The sequence below is a fragment of the Drosophila santomea genome, chromosome 3L, assembly GCF_016746245.2.
Source record: "Drosophila santomea strain STO CAGO 1482 chromosome 3L, Prin_Dsan_1.1, whole genome shotgun sequence".
Classification (NCBI taxonomy): Eukaryota; Metazoa; Arthropoda; class Insecta; order Diptera; family Drosophilidae; genus Drosophila; species Drosophila santomea.
The window spans coordinates 21,881,438-21,909,236 of record NC_053018.2 but is presented as its reverse complement, the minus strand read 5'-3'; the positions used below and the strand labels follow the sequence as shown (position 1 = coordinate 21,909,236).

The window sequence follows — 27,799 nt, the reverse complement described above, 5'->3', positions numbered from 1 at the left end:
TTCAGGGCAATTGTTGCTGCGATTTGTTGCTTATTCTCGCTCCTTTTGTTTATTCTTTCTCTGACATTTTTTTAACAAGTGGAGTATTTTTTTTTTGCATTGCTATGCTTGTTTATTTTTGAACATTTGTCGTGTTCGCATGTTATTTTTGACAGGTAAACGAACAACAGAGCTCCATTTAATGTCGTAGAATGAGGTAAGTATATGTTTTTATAATAAGATTTATTAACTATAATGACAACAAATAGATAATAGATAATATAACATAAAATATAATAGGACATACACCAAGCCATAAACTATTTAAATAGATTGTTTAATATATATTTAATCCATCATAACCATGTCTTTGCAATCTCAAGAAAACGCAAGTAAAACTTCAAAACGTACAGGGTCCGCCACGTAACTTTTTTTTTTTAAATGCAATAAATAAAAAACGGTTCATCCGATCATCAAATTTATTTTTTCATATAAAAGAAAAATCCTTCCAGTTACTTATGGAATACAAGTTCGTTCAAATGCACTATGGAAATTTTACCACTTTTTCTGGCCTAAATTAATAACTCCAGAACGGGGAGAGATATTCAATTGGTGTTTTTTGTATGGGGTTACACTAGTCCATATCTTTTATGGTACCAAAAATTGTGGGCGTGGCACCGCCCTTTTTATTTTTTGTAATTTATAACTCCAGAACGAATAAAGTTATTTAATTTTTTTTTTGCATTAATTTGCACTAGACCATATCTAAACGTACCCCAAAAACTGGGGGCGTGGCACAGTCCCTTATATTTATATTATTAATTTTCGTAAAGGCTTTCTTTCATTTTGTATGCTTTTTCTAATCCCAGCAAAAACAACTGATTTCGTGATAGAGTTTATATACTTAATTATTTTACAGAAGTTAACAACAATAGTACTAATTAAAATAACAAAACAATTCAGCAACCGCCTTGTTTAACTCCCGTTTAGCATGAGATTACTCTGAATTTGGAAAAGTAGGGTTAAGTCTAAAATCTATAAATTCTCCAAAATTCTCTGAACAAGAATTAAATAAGCTACAACATGAGGTATATTTTATTGATGCAATCTGCTGCAATCACTTTAAATCTCTATTCAAAGTTAGGCATTAAAAAAAAAAAATACTTTTGTAAAGCAACTAAGATTTTTACTAAATTACTGGGACAACACTGGTTTTTTTTTTCTATTGAATGTTGCAAACGCCTAATAGAAGGCCCACTGACTAAAATACTTTTTACAGAATGGAAATTAACGCTTTGGTTCCAAAGATAATAGAACTTTTGTAACGAAAGAAAAAATTAATGTTGCAGATTGTTGTTTTGTGTACGCGCAACAGCTGTTTTTAACAGCTGATTTCTTTGTTGTGGCGCCATCTATTAAAATTTCTAGTACACAGCACTAAAGATTGGTCAATTATGAATGCGTACACTAAATATTATTGTAATATTCCGACTTTCAGAAAATGGGTTTTGGACAGAAAAAGGGTTCAAATTTCCCATAGTGAAATGGCTGCCTCGGCTGGCCGACCCAATTTTTGAGGACATTTCCGATTGTTTGCGGCCGTATTTCGGCAACGGCGACGAGACTGTTGTCCTTCAAAGCTTGAATTGTCGCTGGCTTGTCCACATAACACTTGTCTTTGACGGCGCCCCACAAATAATAATCCAACGGTGTCAAATCACAGCTCCGAGGCGGCCAAGCGACATTAGAATTTCGGTCTCCGAAAGCAGTGCGCACAAGATTAATCGTAACGTTGGCTGTGTGGCACGGAGCGCCGGCTTGCTGGAACCAAATGTTGTCCAAGTCCTCCTCTTCGATTTCCGGGAAGAACCAATCCGTTAACATGGCGCGGTAGCGTTTGCCATTGACCGTAACGGCGGCTCCTGCCGCATTTTCGAAGAAAAATGGGCCAATGATGCCGCCGGCCCAAAATCCGCACCAAACAGTAACTTTCTGAGGATGCATTGGCTTCTCTTGGGGGAGAAGCCGCCAAGATGGAAATGAGCTTCGTCGGAAAAGATGATTTTTTGGTAAAATTCCGGGTCTTCGGCCAAGGCGTACTGCAAGGCCAGCCGAGGCAGCCATTTGAACGAACTTGTATTCCATAAGTAACCGGAAGGATTGTACTTTAATATGAAAAAATAAATTTGATGATCGGATAAACCGTTTTTGTTTTATTGCATTTAAAAAAAAAAAAGTTACGTGGCGGACCCTGTATGTGAAGTATATAAGGTATATATGCATGTACATATATTAAATGTAATTCCCTTCAAATTGTAATGATTGAACAAATTTTATTTATATTGTTTATTAATCACTTACCGTAGTTTTGCCAGAAGGGATCGTCACTCCCCACGTTGGATTGCGGACTAAAATCGCTGGGGGAAACCGAATCCTCCTCGACTTGGTAGACTTCCGTGTAAAGTATGAATTCGAGTCGCGATATCCGCGTGGTTGTTGTGGATGTAGCTGCTGCGACTGTTGGATGTTGCTGCGGGGTCAAAGGTGATGCAGTGGTCGCTGTTTGGACCGTATCACGTTTGCGTTTAAAAATACGAGGCACGGCACGCAGAGATACGTTTTTTGTTGCTGCTGCCCCGGGCACATGTGGCAATGTAGTTGATATAGTTGCCGTTGTTGCTGTTGTTGTTGCTGTTGCAGAGTGCTGCAACAATGTAGCACGTTGATTAATTTGATATGGCAAGAGCATAGACGCGGGCGATGCGGATGCAGACTGCGACGCGTCGCGACAACGACAACGACAACGACAACCACGATGATGATAATGACGATGATGCTGCTGTCTATGACGAGGACGATGGCGGTGCCGATGCCGATGCCAATGACGAGGAAGATGAAGATGACTATATGGACACGGCGGACAGGACGGGGATCGCGGTGGATCGGCTGTGGTTGTGGTACGAATATTTGTCTCGGCACTTGGACTTAAGTGGCAATCCGCACTCGATGCTGGTAATTTATTTTGCAAATTTGTGCCAACAGCGAATCGCTCCCCTCGCTTTTGATGCGACTTGCTCAGAATTAAATTTAACTTACGCGTATTATTTGCACTATTTACACTGCACAAAATTGCACTACCACTATATACAGCGCTCTGCGCCTGCGCACTTGCCACAGAGGTCTCACTTTCGCCGCCGCTTCCAGTTGCATTCGATATTGAACTGCTGTTCGAATCGCTGCTCTGGCATCTCAGACACTTGCCACCGGTTCTACTCGCCCGCTTACCGGGCTTAGTTCGACTAAGTATCTCAATGACCGACCACCTTGGCGGGGTGGCGGATCCCTGGTGACCCTGCTGCAAGGTGTGACTGGATCCCGGCATTGGCACCGCGAGGGCTGAGGCTGAAACTGAGCCCGGCCGGAGGAGCGTCGTCAGGCTGATCGCAACCAGAACCACTGTGCACCACCACAATGTGCAGCGGGCCCCCGCGGCGCCACTGGCTGCATGCGTGGGGGCCACAGCGTCGTCCGCCGCCGGCGATCGGATTGTTTACACCGTGCTTTCGTCCGGAAATGCCCCAAATCGCATGGTCAATTGCAAGTGCAAGTACCCGATCAATGTGCTGAGATTATAGCTGCAAGAGAGGAAACAATTGATTTTTAACATAACTTGAATACGAAATATTGATATGTTAGATACATACATTTAATAAAGTAAATAGAAAATAAATAGAATATACAGTAAAAAGAATATACCAAAAACTAGTTTACATTTTCACGGTACATCACATTTGAATTAAGTTTCTTACTAATTTTTTTGTCTAACCTACTTTATGTTCATATTATATAATATATGAAAAATAAATAATAATAATATTCTTATACTGGGTGTTGGAACTAATTCGTAGCGTTTTACGAAAGGTGACGCTAGCCAACTATTATAGTCACACACACAAACTCCAGAAGTGTTTGGCACGGGTCTTCATCGAGCAACGTTAAAATAATAAGGTAGGTCTCCCCGCAAAAACGATTTTTCAGCCACAAGCATCGACATGTTTGATACTGCACAAAAATTGATATGAACACAAAAAGGAAATGTCAAATACTGATAAGGATGCGCTATGTAAGTAGCTTTCAGCAGAGTATTTAATTTTGTGTGTGTGACTATAAATAGTTGGCTAGCGTCATCTATCGTAAAACGCTACGAATTAATTCCACCTTATATATAATTTATAAAAAATATATAGTAATATACTATATAAAATATTATATTTACTTAATATAATCTTTAGTTCAGCACACTGATCTTAAACTAAATAATCCTTACTAGTACGAAAAGGTATATTACATAACTTATTATTAGATTGTGTAATTATCGTTTATATAAAATTCTCTTTAAAATCGTTAAAAGATAAAGTTTATGATACTTTCAGCCACAAGTAAACACTATCTATGTATGTGTATCCAACCTATTAAATCCTTTCTGAACTGATGTATATTGCATTTAATAAAGAATTCCCTCATTTAAAAATATTTTCCAATCTTAAAGCATTTATTAACCGCTGTGACCTAAGCGTACACCGCTTTTCTTGCAGTGTGCTTATGCTGTGTGGTCGCCCACTTGGCTCTTGTGTTTTGTTATTTTTTTCCTTCTTGTCGCGTTTACTAGCTGCATTTGCTTTTGTTTTGTGCCAGTCTGTCCCAGAGTCTGTTGCAAAGTATCCACCGTCCCACAATGATTCCTCCCGAACCCCCGACGAAAATACATAGTGACTCATGGGCGGGGCGAATCGGTGAAAGGGGGGAAAAAAGAAGAGGAGACAGTGTCTGAGCATCGCCCTGTGGGCATAAATAACCCCAAGAACTGCAGCACGAGCAACAATAATATATGTATGTATGTATGTTCAGATGCTGCGGCATTGTTGTTGTTCCACGTTGCGTATGCGTAATATTTTGCAGAAATTTATGTTGCACTTATTTGCGACTTCGTTTTTATTATCATCATCATCTTCATCGTCGTCGTCGTCGTCGTCGACTTCTATATTTAAAGCAGATCAACAGCAACACAAAGAATGGGAGGGTGGAAATCCTGTTCGTTTTCCTCCACTTATAAAAGCAAAATTTGGTCAGAAAAAAGTAAAGTAAATGAACAATGTAAGTTCCAGATAAGAACTGTAACAGTTTCACGTTTTATGAATAACCTTCTTACTCTAAATATACCCGTTACTCGTAGAGTAAAAGGGTATACTAGATTCGTTGAAAAGTATGTAACCGGCAGAAGGAAGTGTTTCCGACCATATAAAGTATATATATTTTTGATCAGGATCAATAGCCGAGTCGATCTGGCCATGTCCGTCTGTCCGTCCGTCTGTCCGTCCGTATGAACGTCGAGATCTCAGGAACTACAAAAGCTAGAAAGCATACAGATTAAGCATACAGACTCCAGATAGATAGAAGCAGCGCAAGTTTGTCGATTCATGTTGCCACGCCCACTCTAACGCCCACAAACCGCCCAAAACTGCCACGCCCACACTTTTGAAAAATGTTTTGAAATTTTTTCATTTTTGTATTGGTCTTGTAAATATCTATCGATTTGCCAAAAAACTTTCTGCCACGCCCACTATAACGCCTACAAACCGCCAAAAATTGTGTTTAAGACTCTCCTTCTCCCTTCCACTAGCTGAGTAACGGGTATCAGATAGTCGGGGAACTCGACTATAGCGTTCTCTCTTGTTTTTTAAGTGATATTAAGTAATAAAGTTAATATTTAATTCATTTTCTAACATCTATTCAGAAAAGTTTTATTAACTCATCCGTCAGTAAACCTTTAGGTTAACTATACCTTTTTATATGTTTTTGATAGTGCAACAACATAGTTGCCACAAAACAACGAAAGCATTAAGATGGATCGCATTGAGGAGACGAATCATCCTCATCAACATCAACAACTTCAGCCTCATCCTCATCATCTGCGTCTGATTCTGATTCTGTTGTTCGTCTGTTGTTCGCTTATTTTTATTCGCTTTATTGAAATTCCTTTCAAGTGTCGGAGGCGATCGTCATCATCCTGCCATATCCTCCTCATAATCACGACCACGACCACGACCACGACCATAATCATTAACAACCAACAACCTTTGCTGTAGTGTTTGTGTTTGATCTGTTTTTGTTACCCAGACAGACAGACAGAGACGGCGGGACGGGGATCGCTACTGTTTCCCCTTTTTGGAGCCCAAGAGCTCAAGAGCCGCAGCAATTTATTTGATTGCCTCTTCATTTTCCGCCCCTCACTTCGCTAGGGTCCCGACCTTAAGACGAAATTTATGTTTGCCATAAAAACGCGATCTCCGACTCGGAGTCATAATTAATAAAAAAAACAGCAAAATAAAGAGGACCAAATCCGATATGCAGAATGCAAAACAAAAACGGGCCCAGAAATGTGGTCATAAAGTGCTGACAAGTGCTTTCTGCCTTCCAACTGCAGATCGCAAACAAAAGTCTCGCGTGAGTCAAGATCATTTTGAGACCGAGTTTATTTGGACCTTTTTTTGTGGCACCAGCTGCACTGAATGTGCTGGGAATGAAAGGTATGAGTGCGGGACTTTATGAAAAGAAATTACCATACAAAGTAAACTCTGTCGTTGGAATGTGGCAGTAAAAATAAAGTGTCTCCATCGTGAAAATAAATCTTTTCAACGTTGCAGTCATTTGCAATATGCCAATAAATTAAATGTAAATTTCTACTATCTATTTATTACGATACAAATATTTAAGTTTCTAAGCTTTGCGATTAAAAGTATGATTCAAATAGTGTGACCTTCAAGAAGTGATTGCAAATTCTGTGTATTGACTCCATTTAAAAGGGGAATTACCAAACAAAAAACTATTAAGCGACAAAAGCAATATAAATAAACATATCAATAAGCGTAAAAAACAAGAAAAACTTCTGAGCATAAGTATTTTCATCTAATTCAAACACATTCCAGTTTATTTTTAAACAAAACGCCACATTCTTGAGTTTATTTCGGTGCCGTCAAAAACAAAATCGAAGGCTTTTATTTTCAATTTGCAGCATATCGAGCAGTTCGCCACGGGGGGGTTATGGGGGAAAACCCAAGAATTCGCGAGTAATCGAGAAAAGCCGGCTGTTATCGATATAAAAAACAAAAACACCAAAAAGCGAGCATTGGCATTTGCCAGATAAGCGAGAAGACTCGCATTCGTACATACCAGAAGGTTGAACGCTCAATTTGACATTGAGCAGACGTAAGCTCGAAGAATTTCGGCCCAGGAAAGTTTTTCCCAGCGCCGAAAGTAGTGGAAACGCCCCTCGAAATACCCCCCGACCACAACACGAGTTGACTATCTCACGCACGACTTTCGAGCCCGTGTCACGCCGAATATATCGAGCACACTAATCGAGGAATTTCGCACATGACAACCAAGTATTTGCGATTGCTCACTCCCTTTCACATTGCACTTTCTCTCTCCCTCTTTCTCACGCACTGCATCTCTCTCTTGAACAATTATTGACGGTGTATTGATATAGATTTATTGGTTTGTCGGTTTGTCGTACTTGAATGTTTCAAAAAAAGTGAAAAAAATTGAAATCACTTGCTGGTGAGTTTCGGTTACACTGTTGAGATAGCACGCTTATCCACGTAGTTCCCGATACCATGCCATATGGCCATATAGCTTTCACCGATCCGATCTAGCCGCCAACCTGCGCCGCACTGAACTAAATGCGATTTTTTTCGCAACTAACATAAAAACTGCCCGTTTGTCTCCAATATTTCACACATTTCGCGCACTCGGGCCCCGTCTATATAGACGATATATGTCCCTGCATCGGCCGGGAATATAGAAGGGGGCTGAGACTCCGACGCGGCGACAGGCGTGCCTTTTATTTTTACCGCTCATTGTGTTGTTGTCCGCGGGCAGGGCGGAGAAAAAGCAGAATGGAAAACAAAAACAAGAGAGAATGCTATAGTCGAGTCTCCCGACTATCTGATACCCGTTACTCAGCTGGTGGAAGTACGAAGGAGAGTCTTCCACACTGACAGTTTTTGGTGGTTTGTGGGCGTTAGAGTGGGCGTGGCAAAAAGTTTTTTGACAAATCGATAGAAATTTACAAGACTAAAACAAAAATGAAAAAATATAAAAACATTTTTCAAAAGTGTGGGCGTGGCAGCTTTGGGCGGTTTGTGGGCGTTAGAGTGGGCGTGGCAAAAAGTTTTTTGACAAATCGATAGAAATTTACAAGACTAATACAAAAATGAAAAAATATAAAAACATTTTTCAAAAGTGTGGGCGTGGCAGCTTTGGGCGGTTTGTGGGCGTTAGAGTGGGCGTGGCCAAAAGTTTTTTGGCAGATCGATAAAAATTTATAAGACTAATAAAAATATTACAAAATATCAAAACATTTTTCAAAATTGTGGGCATGGCACTTTTGGCGGTTTGTGGGCGTTAGAGTGGGCGTGGCAACATGAATCTACAAATTTGCGCTGCGTCTATGTCTCTGGAGTCTTTATGCCTAATCTCAACTTTCTAGCTTTTATAGTTCCTGAGATCTCGACGTTCATACGGACAGACAGACGGACATGGCCAGATCGACTCGGCTATTGATCCTGATCAAGAATATATATACTTTCAATGGTCGGAAACGCTTCCTTCTGCCTGTTACATACTTTTCAACGAATCTAGTATACCCTTTTACTCTACGAGCAACGGGTATAACTAGAAAGTAGCAACATTATTTTTGTACTTAAAAATAAATTGAAAGCATTTTTTTCATCTGTTCTTGCAACAACGGGCGCAGGAAAATCAAGCGTTAAAAGTGCTGCCACTGTTCCCCACGGTTTTCCTTTCCACTTGTAAGTCTCCACTCTACACTCCTCAAGGGCTACACCTGAAATAAATCTTCTAAAGTGCTACATTTTTGTAGCAATTAATAAGCAAGGGCTAAGATATTCTTACACAGCCTTTACAATTTCTTAATTAACATGATTCGTATTCAGACTAACTAAAATATCATATTTTAAAGTCACAATTATTTGCTCAGTGCATTGTTTTTTCTCTTCGAGGATCGGCGACTGACTTCCCGCCGCCGTCTCCGTCTGTCTGCCCGTACCCGTCTGTCCAAATGTCTGGCTCTGCTCATTATTTCGCTATCATCGGGAGAGACGCGAATCGGCGACAAGAACAACAACCTGGTCCAAAAATACCCTCTAACGGTGGGGTAGAGTGGCATGAACGATGCAGACACAAGCAAGATCATTTTTATTCAAGTAGAGAATAGGAATGTTGCAGAATTGTTGCAGAAATAAGTGGAGGAGGTTGGGGAGCAGAGGTGGCCAACAGGGCGACAACCAAAACAACGTTCTTAATGTCATAAAACCGAATTCAAAATACCCTCTGTGTACGTCAATTCAGCTTGAATACACAAATAATTAGTATATATAAATAATATAATAACTATAATATAATAACTATAATAATAATAATAATAATATATATAATTCTTATGTGTACTTTACTTTCTTAATCCTGTTTGACTAAGGTTTTTTATGCACACTTTTGAACACAATATTTAAATTAAAACCCTGTTGAGCTTAATTAAAATATTGTGTGGTAGAGCTTTAAAACATTGTGTGAACTTAGTGTAATAAAATCAGTTATTATTGAAGGCAGCAGATCCTACATTTTCCTTTCCTTTCGAGGATGCCTTAAAATCGTCTCTGTATTAGAGAATTTGTATTAATAAAAACATCCATTTACAAAAAACCAACACATGGATTATAATTGTCTGAACTGAATGCTTACTATAACCAGCAATATCTTCGAAAAAAACAAAAGCCGGCAACAAAAATACCTCAACCGATGCGAAGTGAGGGGAGTGAAGCATAATTCTCTATTCTCGAGGAAAGGGCCGCCGAATGGGAGTCCATGTGTGGGGATTCTTGGGCTATTTTCAGATCCATCTGACTCACTCGCCCCCAGCCCAAGCCGGTCCTCCCGCCCCATGGCTGTCTATTCCGAGCTCCCCACGAAAAGAACAATGAGCCAGCAACCGCTGAAAATCTTCCACTTGCAGCACCGCACAAAAGTAACGCCTGGTCCAAAAAAAGAAATTTAGCTTTGTGAAAATTGCATGAATTAGAAAACAAAAAAACGGGGAGAGAGGAACCTGCCATTCCTGCTTATACATACTGCTGCTTCTGGCGATGATGATGATGAAACCGTGGAAGGAGCTGCCAGGCAAAAAAATCCACTCAGACGAAAGTCCTTAGACTTTGCATTTCGGCAAATATAATGCACAGCGGGCGGTGCTGGCAAAGGGGCGTGGTCGGGGAAAATCAGGAAGTTGCCACTGCAAGATGCAGCACAGGAAACTGCCAGACGGCGACGTTGGCTGGCTAAGAACAATGCCGGGCCACACAAAAAAGTAAACCAAGAGCGTAAACTAAGCAAACTTGCTGATGCCGAGGAAAGAACACTGAAAAAAAGGGTAAGATAACTCCGAAAAGTTACAAATTGTGTCCCTAAAAGACGATATGGAATCATAAGCAAAACATTAGGAATATGATAATTACATACATATGCATTTATTTTCTAATACATTAACTTTATGTCAAACCAACAATCCAATGTTAAATTTATAATATATTTTCCCTAGTGCATCGACATAACCAACTATGCACATCCAGCCTCCTAGCCACAATAATACATAATTACAATAAACAACTGCACTTTATGCAACAGCGCAGCACCAACCATATCCACATCCACGTTGACGTGGAAATGCAATCAGCGAAACTAAAACTAAAGGAGCAGAATATCTCAACTGCCAAGGATCTCTAGTTGCATTGCCAGTAATTTGATGGTGTTGTTATTGTTCAGCACAGCGATATTTTGGCGGAGGAGATGGTTTTCATTGCACTTGGGTGGTAATTATTATTGCTCGAAAAGTGTTAGAAGAAAAGGGACAAATCAAGTGATGAATAGACTTTTATGCAAGCTGTATTTTTTATGCATTTTTCAAGAAGTGCATCGGTACGTATACGTAATGCATGTGTGGGAGCAAAACAAATGGGGACTTTATTTTAAGCAATTAGCATTGCGATTTCAGTTCCTTTTATTGATAAGATGAATTCTGATTTTCATTTTCAGGGAGTGGATATGTATATTCTTTTTCCTCAAAGATAAGTACTCTAACACTTGTAAGCATTTAAGTAGTATTTTCTTACATGTATTTGATTTTATTTAATTTTTTTTTTTAATGTAACAAGCTTGCAGTACTGACTTCCAGCACAACAGTGTTCCAAGCTATGTACATAGTTTGAAATTTTTTAATCTGACCCTGACTTTATTCGCAACTTTTCCTGGACTTTTTTCCCAAGAGTTAGTGGTTTGCCATAGAAGACCCCAAAGGAAGAGTTTGAAAGCTAGAAAATAGAAAACGACCAAAGAAGAGATGCACGAACCTGGGAAAACAGAATCCGTTGATGGTTGTACATCATTAGAGCGCTATCCTGGCGCCAGTTGACCAGACAGAGACTTCCTCTGTCCCCTTCCTCTGCCCCTCTCTCGCGCTCTCTCTCTCTCTTTCCCTCCGGCTCCGTCTCTTTCTAGCCCTATCTGCTCCTCTCTTTCTCGCCTTGCCGATAGTTGCATCCTGTCCCGCGGTTGCAGCCACGACTGGAAGTCACGTCATATTGATTGAAATTTAAAATGCAAATCACTTAAAGCGTTCAATTTAATCAAATTATTACAACGACAAGCTGGAAACCCACTGAAAAAAAAGATGGTAATGGGTAAATAAGTTAGGAAAGGGGGGAAACTGCTGGCAGCCAGAACAAGCCGCAGCGACAACGAAAGGCAGGCAACGACAAGTCATTTTCCACATTTTCCGTTTGCGGTCACTCGAGCAGGCGCCGCCGAGTGGCTTTCCATAAAAGGGGTGAAGCCAGTGGTGGGCAGGGGTAGGAATTGGAGGAGTGGTGGCCACATGAAAACGTGTCTATTAAAGTGATAGCCTGGTCTGGAGTCAGTCACTTCTGGACAAGGCAAACACCTAGAAAAATTACGGCGACCCATCTCTCGTGCCACAAGAGTTTAAAAGCGGCTTGCCTTACATGCAACAGTTATTGTATAAATAAATTTGTATTAAAATTTTAATTAAATATATACATGTTTGTGAGATAAAACAACACCAGCAAAACTTTATTGGCAAAATCACTTGTTCTCTTTAATTATTCGTAATATATTGTAATTTAAAAACGGTTAATTTTAATATAATAAAATCGCGAAGGCTGATACATTATTCTCCAGTGTACCAAGCTAGAAAGTAAACACATTGCCCTGACATCAACAACATTGTTTCCAATGCTAATGCTGTCCAATCTACCAGGCCGGCGTCCATCAGCCACGCCCTCCTCTGCACCTCGCCCCACCGCCTTCCTGGGCGGTTGCTGTTGGCTTAATTAAATTGTGGTTGCAACTTGCGAAGCGAAGCGCGTACACAAAAATTACACACAACAACAACAACTACAACAGGGCTGCCACTTTATCATTGCAATTGTTGTGCTAGCTGCGGTGGCTGTGGTTCGCTTGCAACAGGCAACTGTTTTGCATAAAACACCCTGTGCTAAATGTCCAATCGATACGCGATCTGGAGCTCAGGTGCATGGCACCTAACCTAATTTTTGAAACTAGATCCTCGTTCGCAAATCCAAGTACCTTTTAATGCATACCTAGTATTATTAGTCATCAATTGCCTCGGTGGCGCAGTTGGCAGCGCGTAAGTCTCATAATCTTAAGGTCGTGAGTTCGAGCCTCACCCGGGGCATGTACATTTTTTTTTGATTTTAATTGTATATATAATATATAATATGTATATAATGATCGCATTTTAATTTATATGATATCACGAGCCTGCTAAAATTAGCTTATTAATAAATCCTTAAAGAAAACTTTAAGAAACAATTTGTATGTGAAAATGTTTAGGTACATATATGTATGTACAATATACATGCAGCATGATTATTATTTAAAGAGCAACACGGCGTCTGCTCCCTTCGAGAACTATTATGTTTTCCCCTCATTAAATCTGTTAACCGCAGAAATACGACATTTATAAAAAACCGCAATGAGGGCAACGGGCAAAAACTTGGCTAACATCGTTATGAAGATTATGACGTTAGTCACATAATGCATAAATCTGAAAACAAAACCAACAACAACACGAGGACAACAACCACAAGCCCAGTAACAGCAATTAAGTTAACTAGCAAAAATAAAAGTGTTGAAGACCGTAGAGAAATGTTTGAGTCACTCGATTTAACAGGAAAGTTAACTGAAATTCATGGGGGAACACTTTAAGACTTCGGCTAAATCCAGCGGGAAATGAAATGCCATTTCCAAGGACTCTCAGACTCGAAGGAAAATCGAGGGAAAGCGCTATGGAGCTGCAAGCTCAACTCGACTCTCTTCTTTTGCCGCCCCAAAAAATATGCAATGAAAATCGAAGCAAACGAAGTGAAATGCTCGTAAATTGTAGTTGGCTGACAAGTTGACTCCTAGCTGGATTCTCCAGGAGGAGTGGTGCCGCCAGATGGGCGATGGGTGGTGAGTGGTGGGTGGGCGCCAGGATGTGCCAGGATGACATTGCACTCGACTCGACTTGGCGACGAGTGCAATGAAACTAGAAAACTTACTCCAGACGAGCCAGGAAGCGTCAGGCATATCAAATTGTTGGTGTTTGTGCGGGCGAAAGGAGCCCCAGCTAAGCTCCCCACTGCTCTTAATTTGGTCCTTGCGAACTCCCCGTTCAATGTATCTCTCTTTATTGTGCATTTGTCCTTTGGCAGCTCAGCGAAGGACAAAATTCAATGAACGTTTTCCTGTCTTCGCTGATGCACTACAAAAATATACTTCCGGCATTTGAAGAAATCAAATAGTTTCAGGTTACATTCAAATAAACTCATACGAACTGAATGGCCGTCAAAATAATATCAAGAAAATATTGAAAAGTATATCAAATTTAGCTCTTCGTGTATCTTTAATTTGCACTTAATTATATAAGGAATTATAATTAAAATATTCTACAGTTATATTAACCAATGCCCTTGATACGATTATTTCAACTTTCATAAATTCACAAAAGGGATTGATATTTTCTCAAGTGTGTTGGGAGCGAATAAGTGAAAATCATGACTTAAAATAGACGGAAAGAATAAAATAAAATCGCTTGGTACCCTCGATTCGGTCATAAAAAAGAATTTTTATGAACCCGCCGCTGACCTCTCAGTGGTGGTCATCACCTGCACAGCTGCACTTTCATTAATATTGTGTTTTTGTTGCGGCTACCCAAAGAGTTTTCTTTCAGACCAATTAAGTGCTAGCTTTCCTCCATTGCTTTTCCCCCATTGTTGTTGGCGAGCATAAAATTCAATCAGTTTTGTGTTGAGCCAAAAGTTACGATGCCTCAGACAAGAGCACAGTTACCCCTTGAGCACCCAACTCCCCTCCGACTTAACCCCCCGACGAGTGCCAGACAGACAGGACACGTTTGTCCTTACATTGTCCTCTGGTCGGTCGGTTGCTGTTGCATCCTATGGATCCCTGTCTAGACTTGAGTTGGTTGCCCCCAAACCACTGCCATGACAACCGCATGCGATTTATGCTGATGCGAGCATTTACCCCCCTCCCAACCCCCAATTAGCACCCCCTGCACTTGCCGCGCGTTAATTTTATTAAATGCAAATTAAGCTTTATCCCATTTCATTCATTAGCGGCTGTAATTTAGCCCACAAGAGTACTTGTTTATTAGCACCTCGAATCTGTGGGAGATTCACACGGACTTAGCAGAGTTACAATCGGATCTAACATGTTTGATCGTTTGATTAAGCCAGCAAAATATGTCGTTTTGGCTTATTAATTTAACAAAACAAGTTTCCAATCGATACAAGTTTTAAAAAAGAGTGCTATGAAAATCGTAGTCTTAGGCAATCAAGTTAAAAATAAATGTTTAAAAATGTTGTATACAATTTTCTTTAAAAAAAGTGTTTAAATTTGTTTAAAATAATTTTATAATTTCAGTAGTAATTATTTAATATATTTGTTAAATATCTATTTAAAAAAAAATTTATCGTTCCATTTATCTGACTATTTAAAAGGTTTTTTCTTTTGTTACGAAAAAGAATATCCTTAATTTTGGTATGCTATACTCAACCACTTTGCATCCCTGAACATGCGACGTTAAAAAGTGCATTTGAGGTGAAAATTCCCATAGGAAGATTGCTTCTTTGTGGCTCTGTTCCTTGGCTAATTTGCAAACCAATTAAATGTCAATTTGAGGCATTGTTCCTTGTCCTGCCTTACCCCTTCACACACCTTCCATTTCACTTGCCCCATGTGGAAAAACTTTTTTTGCCACCGCCTAAGTTTCGCCCATTGCCTGTCTAGACTTCTTTGGCAGACTCTCACGACTTCTTCCTTCGACTGCAGTACGACTTTTGCCCGTAGTTTGCATTGCGTAGTTTGCATAACTTTTTCCCCAAGCTCCAAACTCCATTCTACCCTACGCCTTTCAACGGCTAAGTGAGTTTTAATGCCGACAAAAGCCCCCGAGGGCGGAGCACTGTGGTTGGGGTTTCCAGCCAAATTGGCATACGTTGCGTATGCGTTATGTGTGCATTTATAGTTTGTATGCTTAGTTTGAATACTTCACTCGATTCACTCATTATTCATGTCTGTTCGCCACTTGGCTTGCTATGCGAAAACTGTCGCCCCACAAATATAACACGCCCCCACAAACGCAGCTCGTAGGTCGCTTCGTCGGTTATGGTCAGATCCGGGAAAAGTTACGGAAACACGGGGAAGTCGGAAAGGGGTTTCCATTCTGGTCAAAAAATTTTGTGCAAAAAGGGAAAAATAACGGCCAAAAATTGCATATTGCAATGCACATAACAAGACAGAAAACGAGTAACGGGCAAAACGAATTTTGAATACTGTAAAATAACATTTCAACACATTTCAAAATCCAATTTACTTATAACATAAAAACTGTGCATATATACATGCAAAATACATGCATTTAGAGAAAAATCCTGCAACTCTGGCTTATAAAATGAAGTTTTAAGCGAAGCGCTTTTTAAATTAGTTTTGTTTAATAAATTTCAACTATTTTAATTCCGTCGATACAGCAGTCCGTCAGATGCGAGACTCCATCACGAGCTGCGATTGCAAAGTTTTAATCACCTTTCTGATCCCAATGTGGTCTTGACTCAGCCCAAGTGCAGGCCTCTCCTGGCATTCGAATATGGCTGCGGGATACTCGGACTTTTTTGCCGAGAATCAGAAACAGAACGCCCACCCATTCGGCCACAATGGTGGAGCGGCGGCGGAGCAGACCCAGCCGGCCAATGAGTTTTTGAGCTAAAAGTTGAATTGTGCATCGACGTCCCCCCAGGACTCCCCAAAAACCCCGTCGCCCGCCGCCTCTGTGTGCGTGTGTTTTCGACTGTCTGTGTGGTATGCACTTGTCTAGACATTGGCTAGACAGTGTAAAACCAAAAAATAACAGCAACAACAATTACAGTAAATGCCGGCGACACAAAACGAAGCGAAATGTTGCACAATCCACGTAGAACCGCCTGAAAGAAATCACGGGAATGGGACCGAGAGACATTGTAGTCGTCGACGAGACGTCGGAGACAAATTTTTGGCAATACATTTGACAAATTTCCGTGCGAATACTGAGTGCAAGACGCACGAGCCTTCAAAGAATCCACTCTACCATTGTTTTCTACTTTTGATTTTATTTGGTAACTAAGTGGAAACTACTGGGTAAGCCAAAGTGGAGATGGAGTTCCTCCACTCAACTTCATCCTGCGGCGCTCCATTTACGAGGCACCGTATTTCTTCCGCCGGTACGGCGGCGGCAGCGGAGCCAACAGATTGTTTGTCGAAATGCTGACGTTGACAAGTTCGTTAGAGCTCAGGCGAGACACGTGCACCAGGTGCTGCAAAGAGAAAAATGGAGGTGTGAAAGTGTTTGCAAGTAATGGGGGATGTTTGGAATTTAGTGCAGCTATAAAAAAGATGAAAGACGTAAAAAAATGAATAGTCTGTAATGCCAATAGTAGCTTTAGTCCTCCTTTTCTGAATAGTTCGTTTAGTTAAAATCAGATTGCCTTGTGAACCAAACAGATCTTTCCATTTTCTTACCTGTCGTGGCAGCAACGTCTTGAGGCTCAAGCCTTTTGAGCCGGCAGCAACTGAAGAGCAATTTCCGTTTGATAACTTTTTGGACTTGCTGCTTCTCACAAGCTCCTTTGTATCCAGATGCTGATCCCTCTCCAATACATACAAATTGGTCTCGGTGTGAACAATAAATATATTGGGATTTTGTGGATCAAGGCTGATTCCACTGATGCAATAGTGCCTTGTCTCCGGTATCAGGTACTCATCAGTTTCACAGGTGAATATCCGATTAACCAAATCGTATTCCACCAGCTTTCCATTGGCGTAGGCGACCACCACACGTGGGTGATCTTCGTGCATGGATAGGGATGTGGTACCTGCTCGATGTCTGGGTAGGTTTAGCAGATGCTTGTATTGCTTTCCATGTAGTTTCCAAACCGATACTATGTGGTCTGAGCTTGCAGCCACAATGTAATCGCCATGCGAAGATATAACCAAATGGTTAATCGCATTCTTACAATTGTCACTCAAATCTATGGTATATTTGAATGTCACCCGATCTTCCTCTAAGTTAAACCAACTAAGATGATTGTTCTGCGGATTGAGGAGCGCTAGACCTCCCTGCTTTGTGAAAATTATATGACTGGCTGGTTGAAGTTCCTCAGGAAGATCGTCTACCAGACGCTCCACTTGCAGGGGATCACTTTTTAAACGACTGATTCGGAGTTCTTTTAAGGTGGAGTAGCAAATCCAGTTTGCATCTGGTGAAATGGCAGCAGACTGTATAAAGTTTCGCTCTTTGACATTTAGGTGGAGGAGTTTCTGGGGTGGCTGCTCCAAAAGTAATTCCTCCGTATGCCCTACTGGGTGGGCCCAGGGTTTCTTCTTGTCCTCGGTTTGCGGGGCCACAGAACCCAGACGCCACAGGTGTAGGCTGTTCGGATATCGTAAAAGCAAAAGCTTTTTACTGATTGACAGTGATGCTACGGAGCCCTTTAGAAAGGGAGCATGCTGCGATAGATGTGCATGCCTCCGTTCACTGGAGGTAATGGTCAATATGCCATCCAAGCCTCCCGAATAGATTTGATCGTCGATAACCAAGAGGGATTTTACATAGTGTTTGTGGGCATCGCGCTGCAGAAATTTAATCCAACGCTCGCTGGTGGACTCCTCCCGCTTGATCTTGGCTTTGCTGAAAATCCGGATGAGCGGTGGCTGCATTCCACTGCAAACCAATCGATCCTCCTTTTTATTCACAGCCAGGGCAAATACGTTTTTATCCAGAACTCGTGTTGAATTGATCTGTGTCGCGTTTTCTGCATTCCAAACGGTTACATATCCTGCCGAATCGCCAGCAATAATCGTATTATCGGATAGGAACTGTAGGGACCAAACGATAACATTATTTTCGGAGAGGGTCATTGTGTGCAGAGTGGTGCCTTTAAGGACGTTCCAAATACGAACACATCCCTCGGTGCCGGTCACCAATTTAGTTCCTGTCTTATCAAACTTGATGCAGAGAACGCGACCTTTTTGCTTGTTAAATAGGGATTTATAGGTTATTTCGTCATTCTCGATGCTCAGCAGATTAATGTGCCCTTCCTCTGAGCCAACGGCAATATCCGTTTCCGCGGGGTTCACGTCGATACTCCAGAGAGCATTGCCAGTGGGTGAGTGCTCGTATCGTGGTTTCAGCTTAATCACATCCCACTCGATCAGTTTACCCGTGAGATCCACGGAAAACAGTCGGTTTCCCGCCCAAGCCAAAGATTCCGCTGGTGAGTCGGGTGGCAGGTGGATTACACGATCTAAGTAGGGGGTGTGCTCCAGGTTCCATAGCTCTATGACGGGAGTTTCACTGCAATAAGTGTACTCATTAGTGATCCCAATAATGACAATAATCCATAGGATTTTTTGTTTATAATTTACCGACTGAAAGCGAGACACTTGCTCGATTTACTATACGCCAAGCTGACGATTCCACGCGGTTTTATCGTGTAGAAGCGCACATTATGCACCTGATGCTTCCCCCTTTCCTGTGGTTCCTTCTTCGCGGTATTCGTCATTTTAATTAGTTAATTCACTTATTTAGCAAGAAAAACTGAAGAGCAAAACTGAAACAAAATTCCTCTGGAGATGCACGTGTGTGCCTAAGAGTGGCCAGATGGTCTATGTTGCGAAGTAAACAAAGGTTGAGAGTTGCCATTTGGGTAAGAATATACCAGATTAGCCCTTAGGGGGCAGCTCTAAAACTAAAACTTATGCTGGATGTCTAAAACTGTTTTCAAAATTCTTTTGTAAAGTTCTTTTGTAAATGTAATTTACATACTTATTTTAGATCAGCTCTAGGAGATGTTCTTATAAAATAAAATAGGTTTTGATGTGGAATGAATTGTAATTTCTAAATCTAAGGTAGAAGGATATCTGGAATGCAATATAATTTAAATAACTTTATATAAATATAAAATCCAAAAACAAAATTCTTTAAGAGTTACGCATAGGGCTAAAGTGTATCTCATAAAGTAATTTGGATACAAACTAAATCTGGTCACTCTAAAGGGGGTGGTTTTTGCAAATGTTTTCTTTTGTTGTTGCGGTTCGTAGAAAAATAAATTCGAACTGAAAATTAAACCAATCAACTAATTAAATTAACTAAAGAAGCTAGTAAAATACCATAAAGCATGATCTAGCAGAAAAGGAGCTAGTAAATCACACTTGGAAGTACAAATAAAACCAGCTGCAAGGATGTCTCCAAATTCTATGTGGACCTTCGGCCTCATAAGTGGTAAATAAATAAGGAGCAATCGAAAGAATCCACGCTGGTGCTTAATTATCTACCAAACCAACAGCTCTGCTTTTGACCTTGGGTTCGGCGGGGCTATCCTCGAAGGTTTTGGAACTCAGTGACCGCTTTATCGATGTCCGACACGAGGGCCAATGGTTGGTCATGTTCTATGCCCCGTGGTGCGGCTACTGCAAGAAAACGGAGCCCATTTTCGCTCTGGTGGCTCAGGCGCTGCATGCCACCAACGTTCGAGTGGGTCGCCTTGATTGTACTAAGTATCCGGCGGCAGCAAAGGAGTTCAAGGTGGGAATAGACCATATTTGGTCCAAGACCCTTTTAAGCTTCCCCAATCTTATAGGTTCGTGGTTATCCGACCATCATGTTCATCAAGGGCAACATGGAGTTCACCTACAACGGAGACCGTGGTCGCGATGAGTTGGTGGATTATGCCTTGAGGATGTCAGGTCCTCCAGTTCAACTGGTCACGCGAACTGAGAGTGTGGACATGCTTAAGGGATCCCATACGATATTTTTCATATTCGTGGGCCAACAGGAGGGCGTGGTGTGGGATACATACTATGCTGCGGCTGAAGGTTACCAGGAGCATGGATTTTTCTATGCCACCAGCGAGGATATTGCTGCCCAGCACTTTGACTTTGAGAAACTGCCAGCCGTGATAGTCTACAAAGAAGAGCAGCACCACTTTTATCCGCACGGGCATTTGGCCCACGAAATGGACCCCAATGAAGTAAACGAAACCGTTTTCCAGTGGGTGAACGTGGAGAGGTTCACACTCTTTCCAAAGGTCACTCGGTTTAACATCCACCAGTTGCTGAAGACCAACAAGTATTTGGTTTTGGCTGTGGTACAGGAGGATAAGCTCAATCAAATAGCCACGCATGAGCTGGAGTTTCGGGACATGGTGGAGGGTGTGATAAGAAAACACAGGGCGCGATATCATGACAAATTCCAGTTTGGATGGGTAAGTGATACATATAAAGTTATCTATTTGGCGCTGATCAATATTTCCATTTCAGATTGGCGAGCCATCAATTGCTCATTCTATTATCTTGGATCAGCTGCCAACTCCTCACTTGATAGCGATTAATTCGAGCACCCAACACCACTTCATACCCGAAGATGATCCCATGCAAATGACTCCACAGGCTCTGCATCTTTTCCTAGAATCTATCCGCAACGAAAGTGCGATTGCCTATGGAGGAGATACGTACTTCGTACGTTTGAATCGGGCGTTGTTCGAAGTGCGAAGAGCTCTAAGGGATATGTGGCTGGGAAATCCCGTGTTGACCACTGTTATCTTCGGCCTGCCACTGGGATTCTTGTCGCTCATCATGTACTCCATATTCTGCGGCGATTGTTTGGTCACAGAAGAAGATCCCGATGAAGATCACGAGAAGAAGGAGTAATAGGATAATACAAATAAAATCTTGTAAAAGCTTTGGATTGCGCGTGAACGATTGCATGTTGAAGGTAAAAAAGATGATCTCAAAGTGCATTTTCGAGCATTCTCATGGAAGACAAGGATCGCACCAGATTATGAAATAAAATAAACCCAAAAAGAAGTCATTGAACCACCCATCCTCTAGAGCACTTTTCTACCGCATATAAATGTAAGCCAAATCTAGTCCTATGTCAATGTCAATCTCATTGCCGCTGGGCGCAAACTTCCAATCCGCTTTAAAATTCGCCATTTGACACAAAGAAATCGATTCGCATGCGTGCGTCTACTTTTGTTTCTCGTTTTAAGTTAGTAAAATTAATAAACATGATTTAGCGGATGTGAAGAGCGGGTATAACTTAAATAACTTAAAGTTGGGCGGAATTTCGGAAGGATCAGCAGCCGTAATCCTCGTCGTCATCGCTATCGATGGCCGCCCGACGTCGATCGTACTTCACAGAAGACTTGCTCTGCGGCATCTGGGCATTAACGCTTTCGAGGATGCTGACGAACTGAGCGTCATCCAGTTTTCCGCGCACCTGACCCATCTGGGCCATGCGGATGACCATGTTCTCGAACATTTGCGCCTTCTCCGGCTTGCTGACTTTGAGGGTGTTCACTAAAGGACATTTTAAGTGTTATTACGTGAAGGTGTTAAAGATCTAGATGTGTTCAATGCACATACGTCGCGCCCTGGCCTGCTGATCCAGAACTTGAGATAATATTGAGTGCTTCATTTCCTCCTGGGCGCGCATCTGCTCCTGTTGGGCTTGTTGTTTTTCCGCATCATTGCCGCCGCCACCGCCCTTAAAATAGGAGAAAATGAGGTAAGGTCATTGAAGGATATGCCTTTTAACAAACAGGTGTCCCAGTCGAGTAGGATGACTCATAGGGATTAAAATGCTTATTATTATAAACAAAACATACAATAATTTATTTATTCTAAGCAGTTGTATATTATTTTGGAAATCCTAATTTCCCTTCATTCCAAATTATGACTATTTTTGGAAATCTCTAGAGGAATGTAGCCGGTTTGGAGCCGCAAAAATGTTTCACTTACGAATTGCGACTGCATTTGGGACATGCGCTGGGCGCGTAAGGCATCCAAATCTCCATCCGACATTCTGAGGTCTTAGTTTCAGTCGAATTATGGCAGTTACTTTAGCAATTAAGAAATTTTTGCTTTTATAAAAATAAATCACGCTCTTTGTAGCAAAAAAGTGTGCAGTCAAACAGTGTGACCTTGCTATTCCTTGCTCTTTGATAAGTCAGAAAACTCAAAATTGCGTTTTAGTAGCCCTGGTCACTTGGTGTTTTCGAGAAGAAGAAGAGTTTAGAGAAAAATAAAATATCTGCAAAGGAAAACAAACAGATAAACAAAATAAACAGAAAATAAGGAAAATTTAATTTCGTGGATAATGTCTGCCCCGCTAGAGAATCTTGAGACCCAGCTAGAGATGTTCATCGAGAATGTTCGACAGATCCGCATCATCGTAAGCGATTTTCAGCCACAGGGTCAAAACGTACTCAACCAGAAAATGTAAGAAAAATGCTAAAATGTTGTTAAACAATAGTCTACATTGCATATATTGCATCATTAGTAACAGCCTGGTGACCGGCCTCCAAGAGATCGACAAGCTACGTTCCCAGGTGCAGGACGTCTATGTGCCCTTTGAGGTGTTTTTCGACTACATCGACCAGGACAAGAATCCCCAGCTGTACACCAAGGATTGCGTGGAGAAGGCGCTGGCCAAAAACGAGGAGGTCAAGGGCAAGATCGAGGGCCTGAAGAAATTCAAGACGAATCTGCTGCTGGAGCTGTACAAAACCTTTCCCAACGAGATGAACAACTACCGAGCGTACCGCAAGGACTCCATGTAAGGACGTGCTCCAAGGACATGCCACCTGAACTCTAGATTATAAGCCACAACCTGGAATAAATTTATACTTCTGTACATAAAACTCCGTGTTTCACTTGACTTTGAGATTGTGTATGCGTATCTTTTTTTATGCTTATTGTCTAATCTAAGAATATAATAGAGAATAAGAAAATAATATATATATGTACGTGTAGTCATTTAAAATATTTTTCATTTTAGCGATTCATTTGCATTTTTCTCCAAACGTTTCTTTTCTTATAAATAAATGCATGGGTTTCTTATATGACTTTGAAGACATTGTGTATTTATAAATGCGCAATATTTGATAAATTATTTATTTTAAATTATGTATATTATTTTAAACAATACATTTTGTGTTGAGGAAGAAATATTAAGATACATTTAAATAGGATAATCTAAAGTTTAAAGCTCGATAGTCCCAATGAAATGGCGTTGCCACTTAAATTTTGAATCAGCTGTTCTTTGTTATTGTCAGCTTGTGTAATTAAGGGTTTCGATTGTATACGAAATTAAGTTAAATTTATTGTAGAAAATGCGAAGCGCAATTAATGGCCTAAAAAGAGCTGTAAAAGCAACAAATTATACTCCACTTGCTCAAAATGCTAATCTATTTAAGCAATTCCGGTTGCCAGAAACAAGGCAATTTTCAGTTGAATCCTCGCCGGCTTGTTGGAATTGCCAAAAGAAATCGGAATTAAAGCAGAATATGATATGTTCGGACTGTGGACACTTGCAGGATGTTAATTCAGGAATAGTGAGTACTTGTATAAATTTTATTTAGTTTATTTAACCATTAGTTTCTGTAGAATTACTTCAAACTTCTCAGCTTCCCTATTCAATTTTCTTTGGAGTCTCCGAAGTTGACAAGAAGTTTTCGCCAGTTGCAGACCATTGTGCATCCGGATAAGTATAGTAATAGGTGGGTATAGTCATATGTAAGTAAGACAGAAAGGCAACGATAAAAATCCTTCGCTTACAGAACCTCCCGGGAGCAAACCAACTCTGCTGACTGGAGTTCCCTCATCAACAAGGCATATAAAACCCTTTCCACTCCCATAGAGCGTGGTCAGTACCTTCTTCAACTGGAGGGCGAACAGATGCCGCAGGATAATAGCGCCCTAAACAAAGAATTTTTGATGGCCATGATGGAGCGAAACGAGGAGGTGGAGGATGCGGAAGACAACCAAACGCTGGTGGGTTTAAATGCGCAACTCATTAATGAACTAGAGGATATGGCCCAGAAGTTAAACATTCTTTTCGAAAGCCAAGATCTTTCGGGAGTCAAAGAAACCCTCGTAGCGATGAAGTACCTCCTGAGTATTCAGAACAGCATTAAACAGAAGCAACAAAGTTTGCTGGGCAGCTGAACTGGCATTAATCGACTCGGCAATCGGTTCTGATCACACACACATGTCCACCTGTTGCTCTATCAGCTGTTAAGTAAACAATAACACTGACTTCGTTTGTTTTATAATGTGAATAAAAACAGCAATCCAACAGTTATGATCGATGCAATTAGTTAATTATCCAATAGTGCCCGAATAAAACAGGTTTTATCCAACTTTCGATGGAAGCCCCAGGAGTTATTCCCCTTCTCATTGAGCACCCTGTGCCACGGTCACAACACTTTGGAAAATATAATAAAACCAATTAATCGCTGCACTATCTGTTGGACTCAAGTCGCCAGGGGTACACCCCCTGAAGAGCCTAGAAATACATATAGCAAACTCATGCCTTCTCACACAGACTGAGCCATTTGTATAGGTGAGGAAAATCGGCGCACCTTATATAAATTCAAATCGACGGGCGCCTCAGCGAACAGTTCCTATTAATTGTTGACTGAGTTTGGACTTACCTGTGGAATCGCCAAGACTTCTTGTTGGGGAATAGATTTCCAAAACGGAAAACTTACGGATTATTGCGAAAGCTTGCTTGCCAACATAGTGTGTTATTAAGGAATTACCTGTGTAATAATCAATACCCCATAACAAGGCACTTAGGGAACGAAATATACTTTTTAGGAAATACCTCTAACAGTGCAAAATAAAAAATTACCAAAAGCAAAAACGAAAGAAAACATCTACGAGATACAAGAACCACGAATAATTTGGACGATAGAAAACTCGTTTCAAGGTCTAACAAAATGAAAAACTTCACGATCAGCTTGGTGATCCTTATCGGAACTCTGTTGGCCGCGTCAGAGGCAGACATCTCATCACCCATCATAGGGGTTCTTACGCAGGAAGTTTACGTAGATGGATTGATCTCTAGACACTTTGACAACAAGACCAGCTATATAGCCGCCTCGTATGTGAAGTATCTCGAAGGTGCTGGAGCCCGAGTTGTGCCGATTTGGTAAGTCAGCCGATAGATACAAAGATGTTATCATGACCACTAATTTTGCCAAAGCTTGATATGGCTGAATATGATGGCATTAAGTATTCCGACAAGTGTATTTATAGAACATAAATTAAACATATAAGAGAGTAAATTTGATTTGGAGACCGAAATCGCGTTGTATAGATAAGATTGCCTGAAATCAATTAATAAACAATTTTCATACAAATACCTTTGACAGGATCGGGCGCAATCGCAGCTACTACGACGATCTCATGCACAAGATAAATGGGTAAGTATAAATATTCTTTCTAGGAAGTTCCCGCATCTAAATTTATTATTCCCTTGACAGAGTCTTGTTGCCCGGTGGAGCCACTTGGTTTAATCAGAGCAATGGGTATGCCGATGCGGGCGAACACCTTATCCACTTGGCCATCGAACTAAACGATCAGGGAGTCTTTATGCCGGTTTGGGGCACTTGTCTTGGCATGGAACTGTTGGTTTACAAATTGGCCAACGAAACTGAACACCGGATTAACTGCGAGGGCACTGGAATGGCCATTCCGATGGAGTTTAAAGCAGGTATAGTTACTTATATGAATATAAATTAAATTAAGAATACATAAACTACATATTTTTATCAGACTATAAGAAGAGCCGCCTGTTTGCATCAATCAGTGATGATGTCGTCAACATCATGGTCCGGGAGAATGTTACCTATCACTGGCATCAGTTCTGCTATACGGAAAAAGACTTCGAGAGGGGTCTTCTAAATGAAACTTGGCGGGTTATGTCCCTAAATAATGACTGGAATGGCACAGAGTTTATTTCTACAGTGGAGCACATAAAGTACCCCTTCTATGGGGTACAATTCCATCCGGAGAAGCCGCTGTACGAGTTTACAAAAAACAGCATTCCTCATACCGGAGCTGCTGTATTGAGTGGTCAATTCTTCGCCGATTTCTTTGTGAATGAGGCGAGAAAAAGTAACCAGAGCTTTTCGAATGCCACGGAGCAGGCCAGGACGCTAATTTACAACTATAAGCCGGAGTACACTTCAATTCTGGGCTCCTCGTACATACAGCAATATTTATTTACCAATAATGAAATGGAAATTCCAGACATCCCTGATGAGGGCGGTGATAACGAGGGGGGTAGTAGTGGCGGCTATATTCCCATTATTGTACCAGGCGATGGCAGTTCTACCACTATGCCTGTCCTTAGTGGATTACTCCTGACTCTGGTTCTCTTATCAAATAATTAATTGGCTGCCTTGCTCGTCAAATTAGTGCCCAGAACTTTGAACTTGGTCTTTCATATGGTCACTTAATTTTTGCACACGATATTTACGGAATTTGTTTTCCTGATCGAATTTATAGCTTTATCTTTTAAGTTATCTATGTGATTGCTGATCAAAAAGAAATTGTCCTTGTTGCCATGGGTCTATCAATAGGTAATTTAATGTTTGTGTCACCTGATATAAAGTGAACATGAAGAGATTTTTTGCGAAGAGCACTTCTTCTATCAGATCCTAGTAACTCAGTACATTATCTAATTGCTCATAGCTATTCAATGAAATGTAAATGGACAATGATAAGTAAAATACCATCTTTAAGCGTTATTGTCGTAAAATTTTCTTAGAGTAAGAGGGCATACTATACACGTTAAAAAGCATGATCCAGGGAGAAGTTAGAGTATCTGACCCTATAAGGTACATACACAAGGGTGCCACACAAAACACTTTCGCTTCAAATGCGATGCATTTGTAGTAGTAGTGTTCTACAATACTAGAATACTATTCCATAAATATGGTTCCATTTATGCGAAACCCATTTTAAGTTTTTGATAGTATAAATGTTAAGTTATTAAAATAAGCATTGCAATAATTGCGGTAAGTATAAGTACATGAGTAACACCTATTCAATTTTATCGGTATGAAAATACCGCTAAAGCACTGTAGCCCAATCTTGCCAACTTGTCCACATTCCGTTTTCGAAATTATTTAGTTTGAAATTTGAGTAATGTTGGAACAAATATATGTTTTTGTGTCAAACCAATGATGTAAAATAAAAAAAGCCTTGGGTACCTAGTCATGTCCGTCGTGATCTCGGAAACTACAAAAGTAAGAATCTA

General features: G+C 40.8%; 7 protein-coding genes and 1 non-coding gene across 8 annotated transcripts; 5 read left to right on the top strand and 3 right to left on the bottom strand.

Moving 5' to 3' along the window:
- Positions 1-2,332: 2,332 nt before the first annotated feature.
- Positions 2,333-3,487, bottom strand: LOC120447881. Its single transcript, XM_039629492.1, has one exon. The coding sequence runs from the start codon at positions 3,359-3,361 to the stop codon at positions 2,333-2,335; it is 1,029 nt and encodes a 342-aa protein (XP_039485426.1). The 5' UTR covers positions 3,362-3,487.
- Positions 3,488-12,753: 9,266 nt separating this feature from the next.
- Trnam-cau lies at positions 12,754-12,826 on the top strand. Its single transcript has one exon. It is a non-coding gene; the product is annotated as a tRNA-Met (tRNA).
- A 3,953-nt stretch (positions 12,827-16,779) lies between these two features.
- On the bottom strand, positions 16,780-19,357 carry LOC120449352 (U3 small nucleolar RNA-associated protein 4 homolog). The gene is made up of 3 exons (XM_039631762.2): positions 19,114-19,357; positions 17,209-19,042; positions 16,780-17,003 (listed from the first exon to the last, which is right to left on the bottom strand). The coding sequence occupies exons 1-3, from the start codon at positions 19,248-19,250 to the stop codon at positions 16,884-16,886; spliced, it is 2,091 nt and encodes a 696-aa protein (XP_039487696.1). The 5' UTR covers positions 19,251-19,357; the 3' UTR covers positions 16,780-16,883.
- Positions 19,358-19,749: 392 nt separating this feature from the next.
- On the top strand, positions 19,750-21,561 carry LOC120448965 (protein disulfide-isomerase TMX3). Its single transcript, XM_039631224.2, has 4 exons — positions 19,750-19,969; positions 20,034-20,272; positions 20,328-20,951; positions 21,007-21,561. The coding sequence occupies exons 1-4, from the start codon at positions 19,930-19,932 to the stop codon at positions 21,394-21,396; spliced, it is 1,293 nt and encodes a 430-aa protein (XP_039487158.1). The 5' UTR covers positions 19,750-19,929; the 3' UTR covers positions 21,397-21,561.
- Positions 21,562-21,715: 154 nt separating this feature from the next.
- On the bottom strand, positions 21,716-22,682 carry LOC120448966 (programmed cell death protein 5). Its single transcript, XM_039631225.2, has 3 exons — positions 22,489-22,682; positions 22,114-22,234; positions 21,716-22,047 (listed from the first exon to the last, which is right to left on the bottom strand). The coding sequence occupies exons 1-3, from the start codon at positions 22,549-22,551 to the stop codon at positions 21,824-21,826; spliced, it is 408 nt and encodes a 135-aa protein (XP_039487159.1). The 5' UTR covers positions 22,552-22,682; the 3' UTR covers positions 21,716-21,823.
- Positions 22,683-22,729: 47 nt separating this feature from the next.
- On the top strand, positions 22,730-23,390 carry LOC120448967 (mediator of RNA polymerase II transcription subunit 10). Its single transcript, XM_039631226.2, has 2 exons — positions 22,730-22,968; positions 23,030-23,390. Exons 1-2 carry the CDS (start codon positions 22,847-22,849, stop codon positions 23,307-23,309), a joined length of 402 nt encoding a protein of 133 aa, XP_039487160.1. The 5' UTR covers positions 22,730-22,846; the 3' UTR covers positions 23,310-23,390.
- A 400-nt stretch (positions 23,391-23,790) lies between these two features.
- LOC120448590 (iron-sulfur cluster co-chaperone protein HscB) lies at positions 23,791-24,832 on the top strand. The gene is made up of 3 exons (XM_039630673.2): positions 23,791-24,083; positions 24,136-24,248; positions 24,309-24,832. Exons 1-3 carry the CDS (start codon positions 23,862-23,864, stop codon positions 24,694-24,696), a joined length of 723 nt encoding a protein of 240 aa, XP_039486607.1. The 5' UTR covers positions 23,791-23,861; the 3' UTR covers positions 24,697-24,832.
- A 134-nt stretch (positions 24,833-24,966) lies between these two features.
- LOC120448587 (gamma-glutamyl hydrolase A) lies at positions 24,967-27,287 on the top strand. Its single transcript, XM_039630668.2, has 4 exons — positions 24,967-25,684; positions 25,908-25,958; positions 26,019-26,248; positions 26,311-27,287. Exons 1-4 carry the CDS (start codon positions 25,473-25,475, stop codon positions 26,928-26,930), a joined length of 1,113 nt encoding a protein of 370 aa, XP_039486602.1. The 5' UTR covers positions 24,967-25,472; the 3' UTR covers positions 26,931-27,287.
- The last annotated feature ends 512 nt before the right edge of the window (positions 27,288-27,799 follow it).